Consider the following 22,336-nt stretch of genomic DNA (forward strand, 5'->3'; position numbering starts at 1 on the left):
ACACCTGCTGACTCTATACTGCAAATTAATGCAATGTTGCATAATGATGGTTCACTCTACACCTGAGTTGTTTAAAATTTGGATTTACTTGGTCTAGATTGTGGAAAACCACACCGGGAAATGAGGATGAATCCCAAAGCGATTACGGCCCCACAGATGTTTGGTCGGCTCGATGTGGCCACGAATGACTGGACTGATGGGATATTTTCTACTCTTTGGAGGAAAACATTGAGGGCTAAGAAAGGTAGAAGATGAATTATAATACTATTTTTTGACATGTACTTCTAAGTAAAATCCTTGGTGCCTCTTTAAAATTAGTAGAAAAACTGTATTCTCCATATAATATCTTAGTCAAGACTAAGAAGTCATAAATCCGTATAATATCATTGAATGTTGAAATACTGAAATTATTGACTAGTGTATTTAAAACCTCTTTCATCCCTTCTCCCCCTTGTTTTTTGGTTAAGAAGGGAATTATTTTCCTTTTGAAAAAAATGTTCTGTATTCCTCTGATATCTTAGAATAAAAGAGATAGAAAAAGATATTAAGGAAAATTGATAGTATTTAATAAAGTGATTTTACCATAACTATTTTCACTGAGTATTTTAAAAATGTTGTTCTTAGTTAAGTACAGCCTATTAACAAAAACCTGATTCTCCAATAAAATCACTGGAGGAAGTGGGCTTCTTTGGAAAGAAAATTGTATATATACAAAATGAAGTCTATACTGAATTAATAAATTATTCAGATTATATATGTATAATTATAATGTTTTTATTGATTTTTAGAGAGTGAGGAAGGGGGAGGAAGAGATAGAAACATCCATTGATTGACTGCCTCCTGCACGTCCCCTTACTGGGGATTGAGTCTGAAAGCCAGGCATGTGCCCTGGGCCTGGAATTGAACCAGGTGCACGGGTTGACACTCAACCAACTGAACCACACCAGCCAGGCACCAATTATTCAGTTTAGGTGTTTGAATGCTGTTTAAAGAAGCTCATTAAGGGCTACATTTGTGTATGTATGCAACCCCCCCCTCCCACACACACCTTTGCTTGTATATTCTAGGGGACCATATCTGGATAGTTCTTGATGGTCCAGTCGATGCCATCTGGATTGAAAATCTGAATTCTGTTTTGGATGATAACAAAACTCTAACACTTGCCAATGGCGATCGGATTCCCATGGCTCCAAACTGCAAGATTGTTTTTGAGCCTCATAACATTGACAATGCTTCTCCTGCTACCGTCTCAAGGAATGGAATGGTTTTCATGAGTTCTTCTATCCTGGACTGGAGTCCTATTCTGGAGGTATGATTGGAGTCTTTCTTTTGTGTAAAGAGGAAGCAGATCCTTTAGTGTTCGGGTAGAGTGCCTGCTGATTTTTCTGCAGACCCGCAGGGTGTAATTGCACTTTAATACCACTGTTTATGGGAGATCCTTGAATGCTCTGGGACATGCAAACCCCGATTGCCCCTTACAGGTTTCTTCAGTGCTCTTCTAATCATGGGAGAGCTGTGATTTCCAACCCTTGGGTTGAGGAGTAATGGCAAGGCCCAGGTGAATCAATAACCCCACTGAACAGTGACTGAATAAATAAAATTAAATTTTTTCACTTTGGGGATTCATGACATTTTTAAAAGGTATTCATTCGCATAAAGTTTGGGAGCAGCCATAGTTAGCATAGAGCAGTTAATAGTTAGAATATTAACTTGAAGAAGACAATTTATTAAAATTGCATAGAAGGGATTTTTATTAGACTCAGGATTATAATATTTTAAGTTTTACTTGGAAATAGTATTTCAGATAATTTCTCTTTAATGCATGATAAGGGATACTATTTTATTACTACCAATATATTCTAGAGTATATTACTTATAATTAGATTATAATTAAATAGATACTATAGTGTAAGGCAGAATGCTTATTAGATAAGCCATCTGTAAAACCTTTTTTGACATCGTTAGTCAGATTATTTTCAGTTACATACATGTTTTGGAGATGATTTGGATAGAAAACTTATGAATTCATAATTTGGATAAAGTAGATGTTTATTTTATATTGCCATAAATTTTTGTGCTTCTGTTTGGGTATGGGTATATTCTGACTTATCATAATGCATTTTCAGAATTTACACATCTCTGAGTTTTGAAAGGGTTTATATCCGGTAAAGTATGAAGATGTGAAGGAAGAGATTATATAGCAAAATGATACTGACATTGGTTATGTCACTAAAAATTCTTCTAAAGGTTTCAGATTTCACAAATACGTTATCCATTCATTGAGGAGAATACAGAGCAAGTGTTCTCAACCTTGGTTTTGCAAAAATAATCACCACGACAGTTCTTATAATACAAATGATTGGGTCACCCCCCACACCCCCAGACTTGGTAACTATAGATACAGCAAATTCCAAGTCAAAGTGTATTTGTGCAATTTCCCCCAAATACTACCAATTCACAAAGGCTTTAAAAATACTTTTATGCTACTAGCTAAAAAATATTGCTATCTATGAAATAAGCTTCTATTATATCTTGTCAATGTTGAGGCTGAATTGGGCATTTGCATTGATGGTAGACGTACGTAATATTTTTATATGCTTTTAACTAATGCCGTTTCTTCCTACAAATGAGTGGGAAGAAGCAAGACTCACAAAAATCAGGGAGAAGTGCAAGGTTGTGCTGAGGGAGTTATGAGAGGGCAGAGCAATGGGGAGGGTGTTCATGGGAATCTCAGCTCCAGGGAACCAAGCTGATTACTGGCCCTGTAGTTGATGTTTTTGGTCCCATCGACTCAAAAGTGCTGTCTTGTTTTCGTTTCATGAGTTGATGAAATATTTGGAACCAACATTATATTGCTTCTGTTTGGATTCTTTAAGAATGAGCTGATGTCTTCATGCCAAAGGAACTTTCTTCCCCTTAAGAAAATACTGTTTTGTGTTAAATGCTATTTTTTTGTTATGAATCACATGTGCTTTCCTAATATTGGGTTCCACAGATGACTAAATTCTCTAATTTCTTGAGAATTCTTTGACATTTTTCTACATTGGTTATTAATTAAACTATTGGTGAAAATCTTTGTTTTCCATTTTGCAAAATCTGGGTATGGATTTCCTTTGTTGATCTTTTATTCTGCTTTGTTTTAAAAAATTATTTCCATGTATTGCCCCCTTATTTTTCTGTAGCACATTTTAATCAAGAGCTGAAGACATTTTCTCCATATTGGATTCACAAATTGAGCATATGTGTAGTGAAGTAGAGCATATATGGATGCTGGAGCCAGATTCTGGGTTTGAATTCTGGCTTTGTCACCTACCAGCTATGGGATCCTGGGCATGTTACTTAAATTCCCTGGACTCCAGTTTCCTCATATGTAAAAGAAGGATAATAACAACTCTTACCTCATAGAATTGTTTTGAGCATTTAATGAGTTAGTACATGAAAGCATTTATATCAAGGCCTGGCCCACCATAAGTGTGGTATAATCATTAGATACTGTTATTAATTGATATTTTAAAAGCTTTTGTTCCAACATGACCATTTCTCTGGTGTGCTAATAAATCTAATTCATGCATTAATTTGTAAATGGACAGGGCTTTCTTAAAAAACGCTCACCTCAAGAAGCCGAAATTCTTCGACAGCTGTACACCAAATCTTTTCCCGCCCTGTATCGCTTCAGTATTCAGAACTTAGAATACAAGATGGAGATGCTGGAGGCCTTTGTCATCATGCAGAGCATTAACATGCTGCAAGGTCTGATCCCTCCCAAGGTAAGTGGCTCGGTTTTCTGGAGAATTTCTCTCTCATTGGCAGAGTCATACTGTGCCGAGGGCAATATTTGAAATTGCTTTTGTTAGAGCTGTGGGGAGGAGAGATGTTTCAAACATGGGCCTGCACATATTTTCTTTTTTTTTCCCCATAAAGCAAGCCATGGTTTTGTAATTTAGTTGTCAGGTTTGCAGACCAGCAGGGTTAGTTTTCCTTTGATCAGTCTTGCATTGGTTTCCCGGTCTTACTCATCTTTCCCTTGTTCTTGTTTTGGGGGAAAACTTTTGACTCTTTTATATCTTGGCTATTTTCCTTACAACCTCAAAGCCAAGTTTTGGTTTGAGAGTTACGTAATTACATGTTGTTCTTTCGGTTCAGGAACAGGGTGTGGAGGTCACGCCGGGGCACCTGGAAAGGCTGTACGTCTTCTCCCTGATGTGGAGCGTGGGGGCCCCGCTGGAGCTGGGGGGTCGGCGCCGGCTGGAGCACTGGCTGCGGTCTCAGGAAACGCTGGCCTTGGACCTGCCGCCTCTATCCGGGACCGCCGACACCATGTTTGACTATTACGTCACGTCCGATGGTGAGGATGCTCACTTCCATTTATATGTAGCACACGAGAACAGTTTCATATATATGGTAACACTCTTGCATGTAAAATTAAAATGGAAATTTTCATGTGTGAAGAAAGCTAATTGTTTCTTTTTCAAATATCGTATACTGAACTTTTAATGAATTAAAAACAAAATTTAAAACCCAAATCAGATCCATATTAGCTATTCATATGATACAATCAGTAATTTATATAAAAATTATGAAGTGTGAAGTATATTTTTACCAAATATGTATGTACCTATACATCTCTATATATATACCTATACTTTAAGTATTTATATGTGCATACATATATATAAAGTACATACATATACAGATATGAAATGCACATATACAGTATATGCAATATTTATATATGGCATCCTAGGGGCTTATATTTTTGGTCTTACAATTAAGGAAGTGAGTAATGAAAAGTTTGTGAGATTAAACATTTGAAAATGATTTTATGTACATATTACTGTCACAGTGTTCTGTATGTTTATACACACTTTATGTTATTGAAAACCTACGTATTTAAAAGAAAATTTCAGGATTCTTTGAAATATTTCTCAATAGTACGAATTTGGAATAGTTCCTTGGGAAATTCTTACTCAGCTAACACGTACTTGAATAGTACTTAGATCTCTCTGATGTTAATAATCTTTATTTTATGGGGAGTTTTTGGAAGATGTCTTCATGAAATGTCAAGGATGTCTGCTCATTACAGTCAGTTAAATTATTAATAGGAATGACTATGGCGAGGTGCATGTTCTGTTTACCTCAGGTAAATGGATGCACTGGAACACCTGTACCGAGGAATATGAGTATCCACCTAACGCCACCCCGGAATATGGCTCCATCCTGGTGCCGAATGTTGACAATGTGAGGACTGACTTCCTAATTAAAACCATCGCTAAACAGGGCAAGGTATGGCTCTTTAACTTTTATTAAAAATCGCATATTTAAAAATGTCACTTGAGAACGTGAACCTAAATATTACCCCAATTAGTATGCTTCTTTTATTATTCTCCAATAACAATATTAGCATTGAATAGCTCTCATTCATAACTAATTATTTCTTATGAGAGAAAGTGAATTTTGACTTGTTTTTCAAAGAGAAATCCATCTCTTTGGATTATTGTATTACTTTGCTAGGGCTGACATAAGAGCTGGGTGGCTTAAACAAGATACTCCCCCCCCTCCCCCCACAGTTCTGGAGGCTTGAAGTCCAAGGCAATGTGTCAGCAGGTTTAGCTTTCTTTCTGAAGCCTCTCTCCGTGGCTCACAGATGGCTTACTGTCCCCCCATGGCCTTTATCTGTGTGTGAGCATCCCTGTTGTTTTGTGTATCCAAATTTCCTCCTCTTATAAGGATGCCAGTTAGATTGAAGTAGGGCTCACCTTAATGGCCCCATTTTAACTTAATTATCTCTTTGAAGACCTTTTCTCCATATATAGTCACATTCTGAGGTACTTGGGGCCAGAGCTTCAAACTAAGATTCTGGGCAGGATGGGGGGAGGGGAGGCACTGCCAATTCAGCCCATGACAATCATTTTATTGTATTTCTTGGATTTCTTTCTCAACCCCTATTGTAGGCTGTGCTGTTAATTGGTGAGCAAGGAACAGCCAAGACAGTCATAATGAAAGGATTTATGTCAAAGTACAACCCTGAAAGTCACATGACCAAGAGTCTGAACTTTTCTTCTGCAACCACCCCCCTCATGTTTCAGGTACTGGCTCTTGGGGTTTGCTTGGCAGCCCAGGTTTGTGATAAACTGGAGGCTCCGATCTCTCTGCCGTTCTGCTGTGCCCGCTGAGCTGCTTCTCCACCCCCACAGCCATGATAGATCCCTACATATGTCTTCCATTATCTCTGTTCTTCAACTGTAGTAGAATTTCTCCCTAATTAGATTAAAACATATAAACATCTTAAATTATGGAGAAATGAAAAACTTATATAAGGTATCAAAAACCTTGATCCTGTTTAAAATATCTATGTAGAAAAACCTGCAAATCTAAAGTGGACTGAGAGAAATATTTATTCCTCCACTGAAACCTACTTCCTCTCCTTACTGTTGTTACCAAACCCCAGTTTTTGAGTCCCTGTGCTGGCATGCACTGGCCCAAAGAAATGTGCGAGCAGGAGTTTGCAGTCAAGAAAGGAAGTAATTTATTACTATACTAGAGGCCCGATGCGTGAAATTCATGCATGGGGGTGTGTGTCCCTCAGCCCAGCCTGTACCCTCTCCAATCTGGGACCCCTCGAGGGCAGTCAGACATCCCTCTCACAATCCAGAACTGCTGGCTCCCAACCGCTTGCCTGCCTGCCTGCCTGATTGCCCCTAACTGCTTCTGCCTGCCAGCCTGATCACCCCCTAACCACTTCCCTGCCAGCCTGATCGATGCCTAACTGCTCCCCTGCAGTCCCGATTGCCCCAACTGCCCTCCCCTGCCAGCCTGGTCACTCCTAACTACCCTCCCCTGCCAGCCTGGTTGCCCCTGTCCTCCCCTGCAGGCCTGGTCGCCCCCACCTGCCCTCCCCTGCTGGCCTAGTCACCCCTAACTGCCCTCCCTTGCCAGCCTGGTCATCCCCAACTGCCCTCCCCTGCAGGCCTGATCACCCTTAACTGTCCTCCCCTGCTGGCCATCTTGTGGCGGCCATCTTTGACCATGTGGGGGCAGCCATCTTGTGTGTTGGAGTGATGGTCAATTTGCATATTACCTCTTTATTATATAGGAAGATTGCCCAGTCCAGAGTGGGGGTGAGTTTGTGCTCTTAAAGACCCAACTTCCTGATGACGTGTACATTACAGATTACATAGGGCCAAATCACAAGATATGGTGGGTGGGTTAGGGGTTCTGTGTTGTGTTAGAAACTGACTGGCCGGAGGTGAGGTAAGGGTGATACATCATTTCTTCAGCTTTGGAGGGCAGCTCTGAGGTCTGCGCTGGCCTCCCTCTGTCTGGTTTCATGGAAAAGTAGCTAGGGGACATTCCACCCTAGGGCTCAGGAGCTGAAACATAACTTAGGCCAAGATGTTGTCTTAAGTTTGACAGCGATCCAGACCTAGTGACCACTAGTCAGGTCTAGGCTTTTGTCTTCTGCTGCCTCAGGGGTTAATGATTATTGGAGGAAAGTCTTGGTCTATGAGGTGGAGAGAGGGAGAAAAAGATGATTTTCTAAAGCTATAGTCACAAATCAAATCAAATCACTAGGACCCTCCATTTCACTGTCTGCTTTTCAGTGGGTGTTACCATTATTCTAGCCTTTAGAATGGATCCATTGGAGGCATCTTTGATGGATCTCTTTTGAATCAAGGGCAGCTAATGTATCTAAGGAAATACTTGTCACATCCTTTCCTTTTTCTTCATTCTCCCTGTCTGCCTCTACATAATCCACTTCTTCTTGATTCCACACCAATCTTCCTATATAATAAAGAGGTAATATTCAAATTGACCATCACTCCAACACACAAGATGGCTGCCCCCACATGGTCAAAGATGGCCGCCACAAGATGGCCAGCAGGGGAGGACAGTTAAGGGTGATCAGGCCTGCAGGGGAGGGGCAGTTGGGGGTGACTGGATGGATGGAATGAAGGAATCCCCAGCTGGTGTTTGTTCAAGTCTAATTTTTTTACAGTCTACCTTTTATTCTTCTTCTAATCTCCGGTTCATATATTGTCACTTTTACTGTTGTTCCCTGGCTTAACATTTTGCAATAGCTCCCATTATCAATTGCAACAAGGAATAAGATCATAGACTCTTATACTAAGGATGCTACCCTATCATATTGAAGAGTCACAGGAACCCCCCTTCCCCCCAAATTTGCATTGCTTTTGTCAGTAAAGCTGCCAAGAATGACCTGGATTTGCAGTGGCTGGTTGGTTGTTTCCTCCTGTTCCTAAGCCATCTAAGACCCCATTGAAATGAGAGGAAATCCTAAGTGTCATTTCATGCTTCAATTGTTCTTAAATCACCTCTCCTATCTGTATTAGAACAAATAATATATAATAATAAAAGCATAATATGCTAATTAGACCGGACGTCCTTCTGACACCCTTCTGGGATGAAGCCAGGGGTGCGGCTGTGGGATCGAGGCAGCCACTGTGACTGCGAGGGAGGGATCCAGGCAGCCGTGGCTGCGAAGCTACTCTTGCATGAATTTCATGCATCGGGCCTCTAGTGCATTAATAAAAGGACACATTTTATACATTGAAAATGGAAGAGAAGCTTTTAGGAGAATCCAAATCCCAAGAAGTTTGCTTTTGATTAACTTTGTTGTTCTTTAGTTATCAGAATGAAAATATCAAAGAGCAATGAAAAATATCAAGAGCATAGCTAAATCATGGCATTTTCTCACTTAATGTAATTGGTGACTGCAGAATTCCAATAAACTAAGACCATTGATTAAGTTTCTAAGTAAGACCGCCAACTATGTAATGGTCCTCTTTTAGAGGTGGCATTTTCAATACTGGCTAGCCTTCAATCAAATGAATATCATTTCACAGTGTTGTGATGGTGTTACTGGAAAGGAGATCTGGCTGGCCCTTGGTGGGTCTGCCTAGGCTGGCCTGTAGTGTGTGGGTTCTTCACTTTGTTCAGGAACAGTTTCACAACCCGAGTCCAGGTGACTATGAGGGAACATTTATTAAAGTAAATGTTGGGGACAGTAAAACAAGAAAGGGCTTAGCATAGAAGAGGCAACAGGAGAGCCTAGGCTGGGCTGCCCTCACTCTCTGGGAAGTCAGAGAAAAGGGGCCTTGGGAATAGGGTCAGGGTTTAGTCTGGAATGAGCTGCCACTGCCCATTGCTACCCTGGTTGCAAGTCTCATGGAGTCCTTTAGAGTTTAGGAGATGCGTGCCTGTGAGGAAAGGAAAGAGGGAAGAAGAAGGGAAAAGGAATGGCGGGAGCTGCTCCCCAGAGGGAGAGTGCATGCTGGGTTCTTTGTCTGGAGGCCTTTATGTCTCTCTTGTAGGTGAGACTCTTAGGGGAGGTCTCAGAGGAGGGTTTCAGCAGAATAGTCATCAGTTTTCTAGTTGTGCTCCTTTAGGGTCGTGGTCTCCACTGATTGGCCAGTGTCATTGCAGCTGGTCCTGGTGTCACTCACCTGGATTTGCTGCTTTTCTGGGTCTGGAGCTGAAATACAGCTGGGGCCTAGATGTTATCTCTAGGGCGGTGACCTTCTGTAAATTGCTCTGCTAGTTTGTTCAGCTATCTGCCTGTTTCCCTGTGACTTGTCCTGGCTTACTGGCCTCTCAAAGGGAAGGTCTGGGTAGAAGGAATCCAGCAGTGGTATTTTGTGTTTTGGAACAGCACATTAAAGTATCCCAGGCTGGCAAGATGCTAACATTATAAACATTCCTTGATATTGTTCTATATTTAAAGAACTGTTGTTACTTTTACTTTAGGAGTATATTCTCTTTAAAAGTTATAATTGTAATTCTACTTGTGGATGCAGATTTTAAAACATTAAATCAAAGCATGATTTGTTTTTTTTTTCATTATGTTGGCTAATTAATTGTCTAGCTATTCCCTTTTTTTGAGACTGGATTAAATCTTTAGGGCTGCAGTACAATTCTGATAGAAACTACCTGGAGTCACTAAAGACTTTGCACATGAAGGGCTAAGGCTCCCACAAGACTCCCTCACTTCAGATAACAGCCTCAGGCTCAGGGGGTCCAGCCCTCCAGCTCTTGGGAACAACATATTCCGGGGTTCCTATGATCCTCTCAGTTTTGATAATTCCCTAGAATGACTCACAGAGTTTAGGAAAATGCTGTGCCTAGGGTTATGGTTTTAACGTAAAAGATATGAATCAGGATCAGCCAAATGAAGAGACACATGGGACAAAGTTTGGGAGGGTCTCAAATGCTCACCTGCTGTGTCCCCAGAATGCGTTACTCTCTAACCACATGGTGTATATCACCAACCAGAAAGCTCACTTGAAGTACGGTATCCAGAGTTTTTATTGGGTTTCATTACATAGGCATGGTTGATTGAATCATTGGCTATGTAAGTGATGGAACTCAATCTCCAAGCCTTCTCCCATCCAAGGAGATAAGCTGATAACTCATACTCCACAGCCCCGATCCTCACATGGTTTTTCTGACATGAATGGTCTGAGGGACCCACTGTGAATAACAAAGACATTCCTGTTACTCAGGAAATCCCATGGATTTAAAGGCTCTCTCCTAGGACCCGGGGAGAAGGCCAGCCACATTTTTTAGTATAGAATAAGACCTTGTTAGTAACTCTTGGTATAGTTACCCCTTTAAGGTGGTAAAGATCTGTGGTCTATGTCTCTTATATGTACCCTGACTGGGGATTGAACCTGTAACCTTGGCATATGTCTCTTTAACATGAGATATTTATTAATTTTTCTGGAAAAAAAAGGCATGTATTATCTAGAAAGCAACCCCTTTGTTGATATGCAAATTCATAAACTATATAATACACTTCTAACAATGGTACCATATTGAAGTGTGATAATTAGAAAAATTATGAAGCAGGATTTTCTGATTTACAACTACTTTAGATCAATTCCCTCCTGCCCTTCAGTGTGAAGGTGGTATCAACAATTCTTTCGTTTTCTGTTCAGAAACATCACAGGATCATATACTCTGTTTAGTGCCTGTTTTGACTGCTGAGCATCCAAGCTTTTGATTAAGTTAGAGTCATTAGTTTTAGGAAGCTTTCGATTAGCCAAACTGCTGTAATTAACATTCTCACTGTAATTTACAGCCTTTTATGCTAAACAAGGGCTGTTGGAGCCGAGCATTTGTCTCGGTGTCTCCCACTTATCTGAATCCAAACCAAGTTGAAATTCTAGATGAGGAAATAGTACTGTCCAATCATCCTGGGTTGCCATGATAGCACACAGTCTATTCAGGGACACATTTACCTTCATCAGGGTTTCCTTTGTGTTCCCCATGCTATCGCTTTCATATCTTTCATCAGTAGAAGGACTGGCTATATGTCCCTCTTTGCCTGGGACAGTCTAGTTTACTTCCATTGTCTGAGATTAATAATTAATGGCATGCCCTGTAATGATCAAAAGTGTGTGCTTTGGGCAAAAATTATATGGTCACCCTATACTTTGGTGGAGAGAATTCAGTTTGTCTTTTTTTTTTTTTAATAATATATTTTATTGATTTTTTACAGAGAGGAAGGGAGAGATAGAGAGTTAGAAACATCGATGAGAGAGAAACATCGATCAGCTGCCTCCTGCACACCTCCTACTGGGGATGTGCCCGCAACCAAGGTACATGCCCTTGACAGGAATCGAACCTGAGACCTTTCAGTCGGCAGGCCGACGCTCTATCCACTGAGCCAAACCGGTTAGGGCTCAGTTGGTCTTTAAAAAGAGATTTCTCATTTATTCCACAAACAAATATTGCTTTAATGTATTTTTCTATTTTTTAAGAGTAATCCATACATATCTTTCAAAATTTAAGCAATACAGAAAGATAAGAAGAAAGTGAAAGTTTCTTAAGAGAATTTCTAAATTCTGAATTTATCTCTTCTAAAAATAATCATAAAGTGTTTTGAATGTAACATTATTATAAATGGTTTGCATATCAATAGGTTTTGTTTTTTTTTTTTTAGAAAAATAAGAATCAAAGAGCTGGGAAGGAAATTCCATATTTTTTTCTAGACTCAGAACTGTGTTTTCAAATGCAATTTTAGGCAGAAGACTAAGCTACAAAACAAGGAGCCACGGACTTGCTGTGGTGGAATTGGAGCTGGGCTCCTGAGACCCCTTCTAGCCTCATCCTTGCTTCCTGCAGGGGTCCCTGCATTGGCAGAACATTCTTTTGACTCCTCAAAACACAACTGGAAGACTGTTTTGCAGAGGGAGATTATGTGAAAGTATTTTTTCATGGTAAAGTCCCCTAAAAATGTCAGGTTTTACTGTTAATATTAATGCACTCAGGTGGAGGGAGATTAAAGTACCTGAGTTCACACAGTGGGTGGCAAAACCCGAGAGAGAAACCCGGTTCCCACGCCTTCCACAGTGCTTTCTCAGCTCACCCCTGTGCTTCCTTCTAATGGCTTTTCTTTATCCACATTGATATTCAGATAGTTGATTCATTACTTAGTAGTGCATTTGTTTTACTTTTACCTTGTAATTATGCACTATTGCATTTTCATGTTGTTTGAGATATCATTTTTACTATTTATATTGTACATTTTAAATCTGACTAGTGTAAGACCATTTTCATTTGGTTTGCATGAATTGTAATAAAATGGGAAGATCTTACATAGGCAGTAGATTTATTTTGTATCCAAGATGCATTTATTGGGATGGTTCCCCACTCACCTCCACTCAGGTGCTTTGGCTTCTGCTTCCTTCTGAGGGAGCATCCTCTGGAAACCTTGCCTTTCCTCCTGTTGGCTGACAGAGGACCGTGGGGCACCAACACACGCAACTACCGTTTGTGCATAAAGATGGTGGTGATTTCACAGCATCCTGGGCATTTAACATCCAGATAGTAGGGATTGGACTCTGTACCAGGCGCTTCTTTTTGTGCTTCATCTTCTCTTTTCTGGAGAGGGATGAAGGAGGCATGCTGACGTGGGGATGTCATTACCACCAGAAAGCTAGGCAGTAGATTTTTTTAATAAAGAGAATACACTCTCCATTTTTATGTTTTAGCTAAATACTAGTAGCAGATAAATGGAAGCCTAAAATTAAGTGTATTTTATATTTCAATATAATTAGATATAAAATGTATGGAAAATGATTCAAGTGCTGATGTATAGAGATACGTACAGTAATAATAAATTACCTCTTTTTTATAATGCATTAAGGTCACTAAGTGCTTTCATATATATTAGATCATTTGTGGATAATACTCTTATGCCTATATACACATATGTATATATATGTATGATTTATGCATCGTTATATACACTCCCACTTCTGAGCTGTGATTTAGACATACTAAGTGACTTACATCAAATGACAATGTTAGTAAGTGGGAGAAGTACTAGTAGTAGTTGAATCCTTTTTTTCTGACTGAAACCTAGTCAGAGCTATTGAATAGGCCATGCTGGTTATGCAGGTTTATGCTATGTCCCATTCACAGAGACAATCATGTGAATGGTAAATCCAAGAACGGGGCAGTGCACAACCTCCTCAGCTGTGCGGGACCCTGCCAGTACCCCTTCCAATGCACTCCGTCTCCCTCTGTCAGATTGGAGTAGGCATGTACACAATCAGGCAGAGCTGATGTGATAAGTGCTACTCATGGTGTAATCTAAGTATTGTAGAGCCCAGAGGAAGAGGGGATTACAGAAATCAATATAATGAAAGAATTGACCATGACCTGGGGGAATTTAATATTTCTGTTATATTAATTTTAGGAATTATATATTATTATTTCTGAATAATCTATTAAGAAATTAATTGAGAAAATTGAATTGCCCCAGCAGCCCTTAGGACTGCTAGCTTAGAATGGGGAGGGGCAGCTTTCCTCACCTCCATTCCTAAGTCTATCTGGATCCTTAACCATCTAGTTTATATTTCTTAAAGCACCACTGTCATAACTGGGATAACCCTGGATTTCCATCTGTGTGTGAGATAAACAACAACACTGGGGTCCTGTGTTTGGTTCTGTAAATTGCTTAAGATGATGTCATGCTGACTACCATTCCCAGATTTCAACGTAAATTTTTTTTGTTTATTCTCAGAGAATAGTATAAACTTTCCATAATCCAGGCACTTGCTAGAGATTTCAAAAAATTTTTAAAAATATGTTTTTATTGATTTTAGACAGAGAGGAAGGGGAGAGGGAAAGAGAGATAGAAACATTAATCAGCTGCTTCCTGCATACCCCCTACTGGAGATGGAGCCTGCAACCAGGGCATGTGTCCTGACCGGGAATCAAACTGATGACCGCTTAGTTCATGGCTCAGTATTCAACCACTGAGCCACACTGGCCAGGCTCAAATTTTTTTAAATCAATAGCTGGGTTGAGAGAAGTAACATTTAAGGAAGAACATTCATCTACATCAGTATTTCAGAAGTTTGTTTGGCTAATGCTTATCCTGAGAGGTTTCTCTTGCTCAGAAATGGCTACTCTAGGAATATGTAAATAAGGTTCCATAATGAACACTGTAAACCAGCCTGTGAGATGAGCATCAGTCTATGGTATGTTTTTATTGCTAAATGAATCTGAATGAATCATGACCTTGAAGGGCCAGAACAAAGAGACTGAAGAGTGTTTAGAAATGAGATTGGAATGGTAAGCAGGGAGCATTATGGAGGTCCCTGTAAATCACTAACGGGGAACCACTGGAGTATTGAGTAGGGTTACATTGCCGCTTAGAGAGTTCATTCTGGCTGTGGAGGTGGAGAATAAGATGGAAGAGATGCGGCTGCGCTCAGAGGACTGGAGAGGGGATGGCTGCAGTAATTCCTCAGGAGGGAGGTTGGCTGGACCAGGAGAATAAAAGTGGGAATGGAAACAGCACAGAGGTGCATTCAAGTTGTGGTTAGAAAGCAGAACTGACAGGTTTTGTGGATATTGTTGGTGGAGAGGGATGGAAGAGAGAGAAAAAAAGTTAAAAATGACTCTAGGTTTCTTGTCTTTATGTATATATCAAATGTTGACTGATAAATACATTGGGCCAGATACCCTCCTTGGCACTGAGGATGCAACAATGAGTAAGATACAAGGTGCGTGACCTCCTTACATTCTGGTGGAGGAGACAGACAGTAGTTAAATAAACTAATATACATATATTTATTAACTGGACCATGGTTTATATCACCAAAACAATGGAAGAGGTGGGAACAGAAGTCAAGGAGATGAGGGAGAATGTGGGTGCTAGGTTACTACAAAAATGATCAGTAATTCTTTAGGGATACAGGAAATTATAAATCACACATGTATATGACTTACAAAGAAGTTTCCAGTACTGACTGGAAGAGGCTAGGGAGGCAATGTAAGTGATTGTGACATTAATCCCCATGACAAAGACAAATAACTGACCTAGGGCATGTAGGTAAGTTGAGGCCTAGTCCCGAAATGAGCACACTGGAGTGGCTGCAGACTTTGGGTGAATAAGAGGTGTTTATGTTCAGATATGTTGATTTTATTATGCGATGGATCATCCAGATGGGGAAGTCTAGTTGGAGATACCAGTCCAAATTTGTGGTTTCCCCACACATTCCCAAATAGGTGTGTGGGGAGTGAAACACACAATTACTGTGTTTCAGGCCTTCAGGAGGTCCCAGCAAACTTCAGAATTTATTAGGTAACTATTTAATGGGCAGCAATTCTAAAAACAGAAAGAAGTCTCAACTCTAGGTTCACAAGCTATTTATTTGTTCTCCCTAGTTTGTTTTTGTTAAATTAGCTCTTTTATGATATATATAGCTTACTAATAATTTCCTGCTATTTCAAAGAAATTAAGGTCATAATGAAGGGGAAGAAAGTGCAGGTATGTGGCTATTGCTTCATATTATCTCACTTAGTCCACCTATGGCTTTTAGCTCTTAGAAGCTCCCCCCTCCCTCCCGCCCAAGACATAAAATCTTTATGTGCCTATGTGTTCTTACAAATATACCCGGGAATGCCTGGAAGGCTCTAGTGCCAGAGGGAGGTGTTGGGAAATTATTAATTGCCTTATGCATTTAAATTCGTTGGAAAGCAGAGCTAAATTTAGCCTAGTTCATTACTTCAAAGAGTTTGCTTCTATGTCAGGGAATATAAAATTCTTTTTGCCATTGCACTGTTGTCATGGGAGATTTGTTTTGCAATTGAATGAGTTGTGATATATTTATATATCTTTCTATATAAAAACGGTGAAAAATTTTCATATCTTTTGATATTTATTATTTGTTAAAATGAGGATAGAAACTTAAAATTTAAAATTACCAAACTGTGACCATTTCCAAGGACAGATGCATAGATTTTTGCTTATATCATGGCCTTATTTTGTGCTTGTACCTTGGATATTAAAGTCATTTTTTACTGGTTTACTCATCATGAAATAAGAGAACACTTTTTTGGATAGGAGGAGAATGCATTTTAGGTCAGTATACCTCCACTTTCTCCTATATTTATGCATTATCTTTAATATGACTTAAAATCAAGGATCTGTACAGTGGTAGGATTGAAATGAGGTCTTTAAGACTGAGCTTCTAAAGCAGGGGTGGGGAACATCCGGCTCTTGAGCCATATAAAGCCTGTGAAATCATTTGGTCTGGCCTGCCAAGGCATTAGGGCTGAGTTAATTAAATGACCAAATAGAGCAGGCTAGTTTTTAAGTTGATAATTTTGTATGGCCTGAGAATGATGTCATAAATATCCAAATGGCCCTTGCAGGAAAAAGGTTCCCAATCCCTGGCTAGAGCATGGGAACCATGAAGCCCTTTCTGTTTTCTTTGCGGTGCTAGCTCTGGTTAATCAGTGCATGACTGATTAATTTACAAACTACATTGTACTACCATGGAAATGCTAACATCATGGTCAACAATCTGGGGTCCTTGTCCCATGTCCCTCTTACCCCTTTCAACACTCCTTCCACCAGTTTTTTGTGTTTTTTTTTTAGTTGAAGTGTAATCGACACATAACATTACATTAGTACTTTCATCAGTTTTAAGGTTCTTTTTCATATTGCTAGGGAAGTGTTTTTATAGAGCACAGAGTAGTCTCCTGTGCCACCTAAGCTCAGAATGTGGAAATGAGAGAGCAGAGGTGGGTGGGTGCTATTCTCATTTTGTCTCAAGGGATGAGAAGCAATGCAGAGTGCATCTGCCCCAAAGCAGTGAGTCGGATGGCGTCAGGCCACAGAAGCCAGGTGGCAGCCTCCTCACAGAGGGAGAGCCGTCTTCTGCCCACAGCAGGCTGAGTAGCTCAGAGCCCAGTCCTAAGAAGCTTCTTGGATAATAGCCCTGATTACCTTTGTCCCTCATTATAAAGGCTGGCCTCTTTGAACAATGGGGAGTGGGGGTTAGAATGTCAGCAACATAGGCATTATGAGGCAAAAGTAAATCTGTAAAAATGGACTGAAGAGTCCCATCCCATTAAAAATTTACATGGATTAGAATTTTATTTACTCCTAAAATAAATCATGTTTTCAAAGGTTGTAAACATTATCAAGATAATTTAGGCACTTTGCACCCTGCATTCCAGATTTAAGGGGAGTTTGGGTTGTTTTTTTCTGAGTAATTCCTGTCAATTCAAGTGTCCGTAAATTTTTAAAACAATTGACCATGTTTTAGGGGATATTTTCACACACGTTTCTGTTGGCTTTCTTGTTTAACAGAGGACAATAGAGAGTTATGTGGATAAACGCATGGGTACAACATATGGCCCTCCTGCAGGAAAGAAGATGACTGTTTTTATTGATGATGTGAATATGCCAGTTATCAATGAGTGGGGAGACCAGGTATGTCGAGTCTTATTGTGCACTTTCTTTAATTCAACATTGACTTATTCTTTGATGAATCAATATTTTTTTCTGATTTTCCAACATATAATTCCTGACTTCCCATTAAGTCCATTGATTTGAAGCATTCAAGAAGTTAGGTTCCAGCATATGAAGGAGTGACATTTTAATTCTGAAAGTTGTCTTTCCTAGGTTACTAATGAGATAGTACGGCAGCTGGTGGAACAGAGTGGTTTTTATAACCTAGAGAAGCCTGGGGAGTTTTCCAGCATTGTGGACATTCAGCTTTTGGCAGCCATGATTCATCCGGGGGGTGGACGCAACGATATACCCCAAAGACTCAAGAGGCAGTTCTCTATATTTAACTGCACGTTGCCCTCAGATGCTTCCATGGACAAGATCTTTGGTAAGATGAGTGTTGATGGGGCTTGGGGAGGGAAGAGCAGTTCCTTGTGTTCCAATGAGAAATATATTCCTAGAGGTCAACACAGAAGGAGCACTCGGTGGCTCCTTAATCTGTTGCCCTTATCAATCCCAAGTAGTGTATTTTGTTTATATAAGGACTTACATAATGAGATCATTTCCTCATGGACACACATATTTGAAGTCGAGATTGATACAGTAATCATGCCAAAAGTTTATATAGCGGTACTTCAACCAACCCATATAATGATTCTGGCCAAAGAAATAATTTTGCACTGAGATTAATTATAGTCTCATCTTCAGAATAATTTATAGAGTAATAAATCATTGATTGATTACATATGTAGTATTTCAGGAATAATTTTATTGAAGAAACACAAGCCCAATAGATAATCATAATTATTTAAGTAATAAAAATGATTTATAACCGATTTTGGAATTATTCTTTGCAGAAAAAGAGTGTAAGTTATGTCATTTTATTAATTATGTATTTCTGAACCTGATACTGAGAAGAAACTCCTTAGGATTTCCCTAATTAATTTCTGGCAGACCAAAATGTCAACCTAGCACCCTAGGCAGCACCTGCCTTCAATTATAGCAGTGGGCAAAGGTTTGGAAACCAAATGGCATGTGAATTATCTAGACTTGGGAAAAGTAAAATGGAGCAGAAAGTATGACTTTTACCAATTTTAATTATCTTTTTTGGGGGTGGGACCTGGAAAGTTTTATATATAAGGTAAATTAAAATACTTTATAATGCATGAAAGTGCAACAAAAGAACAGAGAAATCTTAGAGCAGCTATGAAATCTTCCTCTTTCTTGTCTCTTTTATAAGGCATCTTTATATACTTATCAGTTACCCATTTAATAATATTGAATTAGTTCAGCTAGAGTTGTAGTAGTATTTCTTAATCAACTTTTCAGTATTTGAGTGCTAATGTACTTGAACTTGTATCTACTTTTTAGGTGTTGAAGAAAAGAGAACATACTGTAAATTTCCTTAATTTGTAGTTGTATATTAAAATGTGCAATTATATTTGTGCAAACTCTGCATTATAATGTTTTTCATTTTAATTTAGTTGATTTGGACTGTCAGTCAAAATGTTAAGCATCTTTTCCCCTTTCAGGTGTCATTGGGACAGGCTACTACTGTATCCAAAGGGGTTTCTCAGAGGAAGTGAGAGATTCAGTGACAAAATTGGTTCCCCTGACACGCCGACTGTGGCAGATGACGAAGATGAAAATGCTCCCCACCCCTGCAAAATTCCATTACGTATTTAATCTTCGAGATCTTTCCAGGATCTGGCAGGGAATGCTGAACACCACCTCAGAGGTTATCAAGGAACCAGATGTAAGTAATACATAAGAAAGAAAGACATATGACACTGTTATTCACCATACACCCTAGATTTTCTTAGTAATGTAATCTTTAGTGGAATTATGACAATATTTTTAGATGTTTTAGAACAGATATTTTTTCTTTGTTATTTTTAAATTAACACAAAGAAACAGTGTCAGAAAGTTTTACTTAAAAATTCTAATTAAATTAGGATTATGTTTAAGGAAATGGTATACATAGTTATTTTCTATTAATAGAGTAAAAGGAACAATTGATTTTCTTTTCTCATCGTATGGTATTTTTTTTATACTAAATAATGGAACAGGTCACTGTTGATTTTATTGTATAAGAATCTTCATATTTTAAACATGACATTTTAACTTAAAAAGTAATTATCTTTAAAATAATCAAAATTGAAAAAAGAAACCATTTGTTGTTATTCGTTCATGATCTTTCCTTTCCATATAACTGAATGCACGGAAAGAATTACGTATTGCTAACATTGAAAAGGGGCAGAATAGAAGAAAGTTCATTTGACAGAAAAATGAGCATTTGTACATCCACTGGAATATAATAGTTCCTAGCATTATAGAATTTCCTTTGAATAAGGAACCAAAGCATGGCCTGTGTGCTCAGGCTAATGTGACCTTGGCCTCTCTTTCAGCCTTTTATGGAACCAAAGAGGTCGTTAAGCAAATGGGTCTTAGGGTACATAAAAATACAGAAACAGTTGAGATATCAACTAAACGGTCACCAGGCACAGCGTGTGGACTCTTTAGAGAAACAACGTTACCCAGATGCTCACAAAGTAGGAATCTGCACTGGTTGACTCTGAGACAAGATATTTTGGTGAAAACTTACTCTCCTTGTTACAGAGAAGCAAGAACCATTTTAACAGCAACGAACGTTTTAACTCCAAAGTTATTGACAAATTAATGGCATGATGGAATAGAGTTCTCCAGCATTACTTTTCGAGTAGCCATTTTTTGATGTTTATTTTAAATCAGTATAAATAGTTTTAGCAATTGGTTTTTATCATGAACTTTTATTTTAACTGAATCATTGAATATATTTTACTGCACTTCTTTCATATTTTGGCAACTAAATGGCATTCTCTCATTAGAAATATAATGGCTTAAAAACCCTTCCAACTTGTAAAATGTTGCCAAGTTAAGACATTTCCACCAGTCTTTCATATCAATGAGCTTAGGCAAACATTTGTTCTGCTTGCTATAGGGACAGGTGTATTGGACCGTTATTTCCTCAACTTCCAGTTAGTTTTTGGCCTTGAATTATCTAGCCTAGGTGATTGCCATTTTTTTCTTTTTTTTTTTTGCCTCAAATTATCATCATAGTGTTAAGTAAATATACCTTTGTAATACTTCAGTTGTGTAAGTGAGAGTTATTTATACATTGCATTTTATTTCATGGTCTGGCCACATGACTAATACAGACTAATTTATCATAAACACAAGACTTATGTATAGAATATTAGTTTGTTGGTTGATCAGAGTGATTTTAGTATTTTGTCTAGAGATGTTTTCATTTTAATTTAAAGAGTGAAAATGAATAGAACCTACTTTCTGTTTAATATTCTTTTTTTAAAAAATATATTTTATTGATTTTTCACAGAGAGGAAGAGAGAGGGATAGAGAGTTAGAAACATCGATGATAGAGAAACATCGATCAGCTGCCTCTTGCACAACCCCTACTGGGGATGTGCCCGCAACCAAGGTACATGCCCTTGACCGGAATCGAACCTGGGACCTTTCAGTCCGCAGGCCGACGCTCTATCCACTGAGCCAAACCGGTTTTGGCTGTTTAATATTCTTGAATGACACAGATTTGAAATGAAGTATATCTTAACCCTAACTTTTCAAAATGTAGCACCTTAAATCAGTAAGGATGGTACTCTACAATATCGTGACCTTGAATTCCCATCTCTGGCATAATGGCAACCAGTAGCACATTTTCATTGTGCTTTCTACAGGAACTGTTAAGGCTCTGGAAGCATGAGTGTAAACGTGTGATAGCTGATCGTTTCACGGTGTCGGACGATGTGACCTGGTTTGATGAGGCTTTAGTAAGTTTGGTGGAGGAGGCATTTGGTGAAGAGAAAAAACTCTCGGTGGATTGTGGAATCGACGCTTATTTTGTGGATTTCTTGAGGGATGCACCCGAACCAACAGGTAAACTATTGAAGCAGAATTTGAAATTCCCCAAAGGGATATCTGAAGACAGAAGGTTCAGTTTGGGGATGCTGAATGTTTGTCCAGTAAACTTGACTGAAACAAGCCTGGGACCATGCTAAGCATTCAACAAATATAGAATGATTAAATAAGTGCATACTCCTGGAGTTCAGAGTTTAACTACTTTTTATGCACATGAGTCTTGGATATTAAGGTAGAGTTGAGAAATAGGATAGGACAGAATAGAGCACTTGGGACTTACAGCTGTCACACAGACGTAGATGTGAGGAAGTGACTTGTCACACATTAGCTGGGCAAGTCTCTGAACTTGACTGAACCTCATTCTCCTCATTTATAAAAATGGAAATATTCATATAGGCATGATGGAGCACTGTGGGGAATAAATGAAATGCTGTCTGCAGAAGGGCTTGGGCCATCTGTGGCTCATAGTCACTGCTGAATGAAAGGCAGCAAAAATGATGATTATTATTATTTGGGTCATCCCGAGTGTTCACAGTAAAAAGAAGAACCTCAAACTATCTGAGAGGGCCAGTGCATATAATTAGAAAGAGATGGGTGACGTGGAGGCAAGCTTTTGTGGTTATGGTTCCATGAATAATTGAGACA

The 22,336-nt window shown here is 39.1% G+C and overlaps 1 protein-coding gene across 1 annotated transcript in view; it reads left to right on the forward strand.

The window, feature by feature from the left end:
- The window catches only part of DNAH5 (dynein axonemal heavy chain 5), a 196,369-nt gene that overhangs the window by 108,469 nt on the left and 65,564 nt on the right, over positions 1 to 22,336 (forward strand). The window contains exons 42-51 of the mRNA XM_054714356.1: positions 98 to 244; positions 1,068 to 1,309; positions 3,591 to 3,767; positions 4,144 to 4,345; positions 5,141 to 5,283; positions 5,952 to 6,086; positions 17,636 to 17,758; positions 17,951 to 18,164; positions 19,309 to 19,532; positions 21,511 to 21,709. Coding sequence (XP_054570331.1) covers positions 98 to 244; positions 1,068 to 1,309; positions 3,591 to 3,767; positions 4,144 to 4,345; positions 5,141 to 5,283; positions 5,952 to 6,086; positions 17,636 to 17,758; positions 17,951 to 18,164; positions 19,309 to 19,532; positions 21,511 to 21,709 — 1,806 coding nt within the window. The remainder of the gene's footprint in view (positions 1 to 97; positions 245 to 1,067; positions 1,310 to 3,590; positions 3,768 to 4,143; positions 4,346 to 5,140; positions 5,284 to 5,951; positions 6,087 to 17,635; positions 17,759 to 17,950; positions 18,165 to 19,308; positions 19,533 to 21,510; positions 21,710 to 22,336) is intronic.

This window comes from Eptesicus fuscus, chromosome 4 (genome assembly GCF_027574615.1).
Source record: "Eptesicus fuscus isolate TK198812 chromosome 4, DD_ASM_mEF_20220401, whole genome shotgun sequence".
In the NCBI taxonomy this organism is placed as follows: domain Eukaryota; kingdom Metazoa; phylum Chordata; class Mammalia; order Chiroptera; family Vespertilionidae; genus Eptesicus; species Eptesicus fuscus.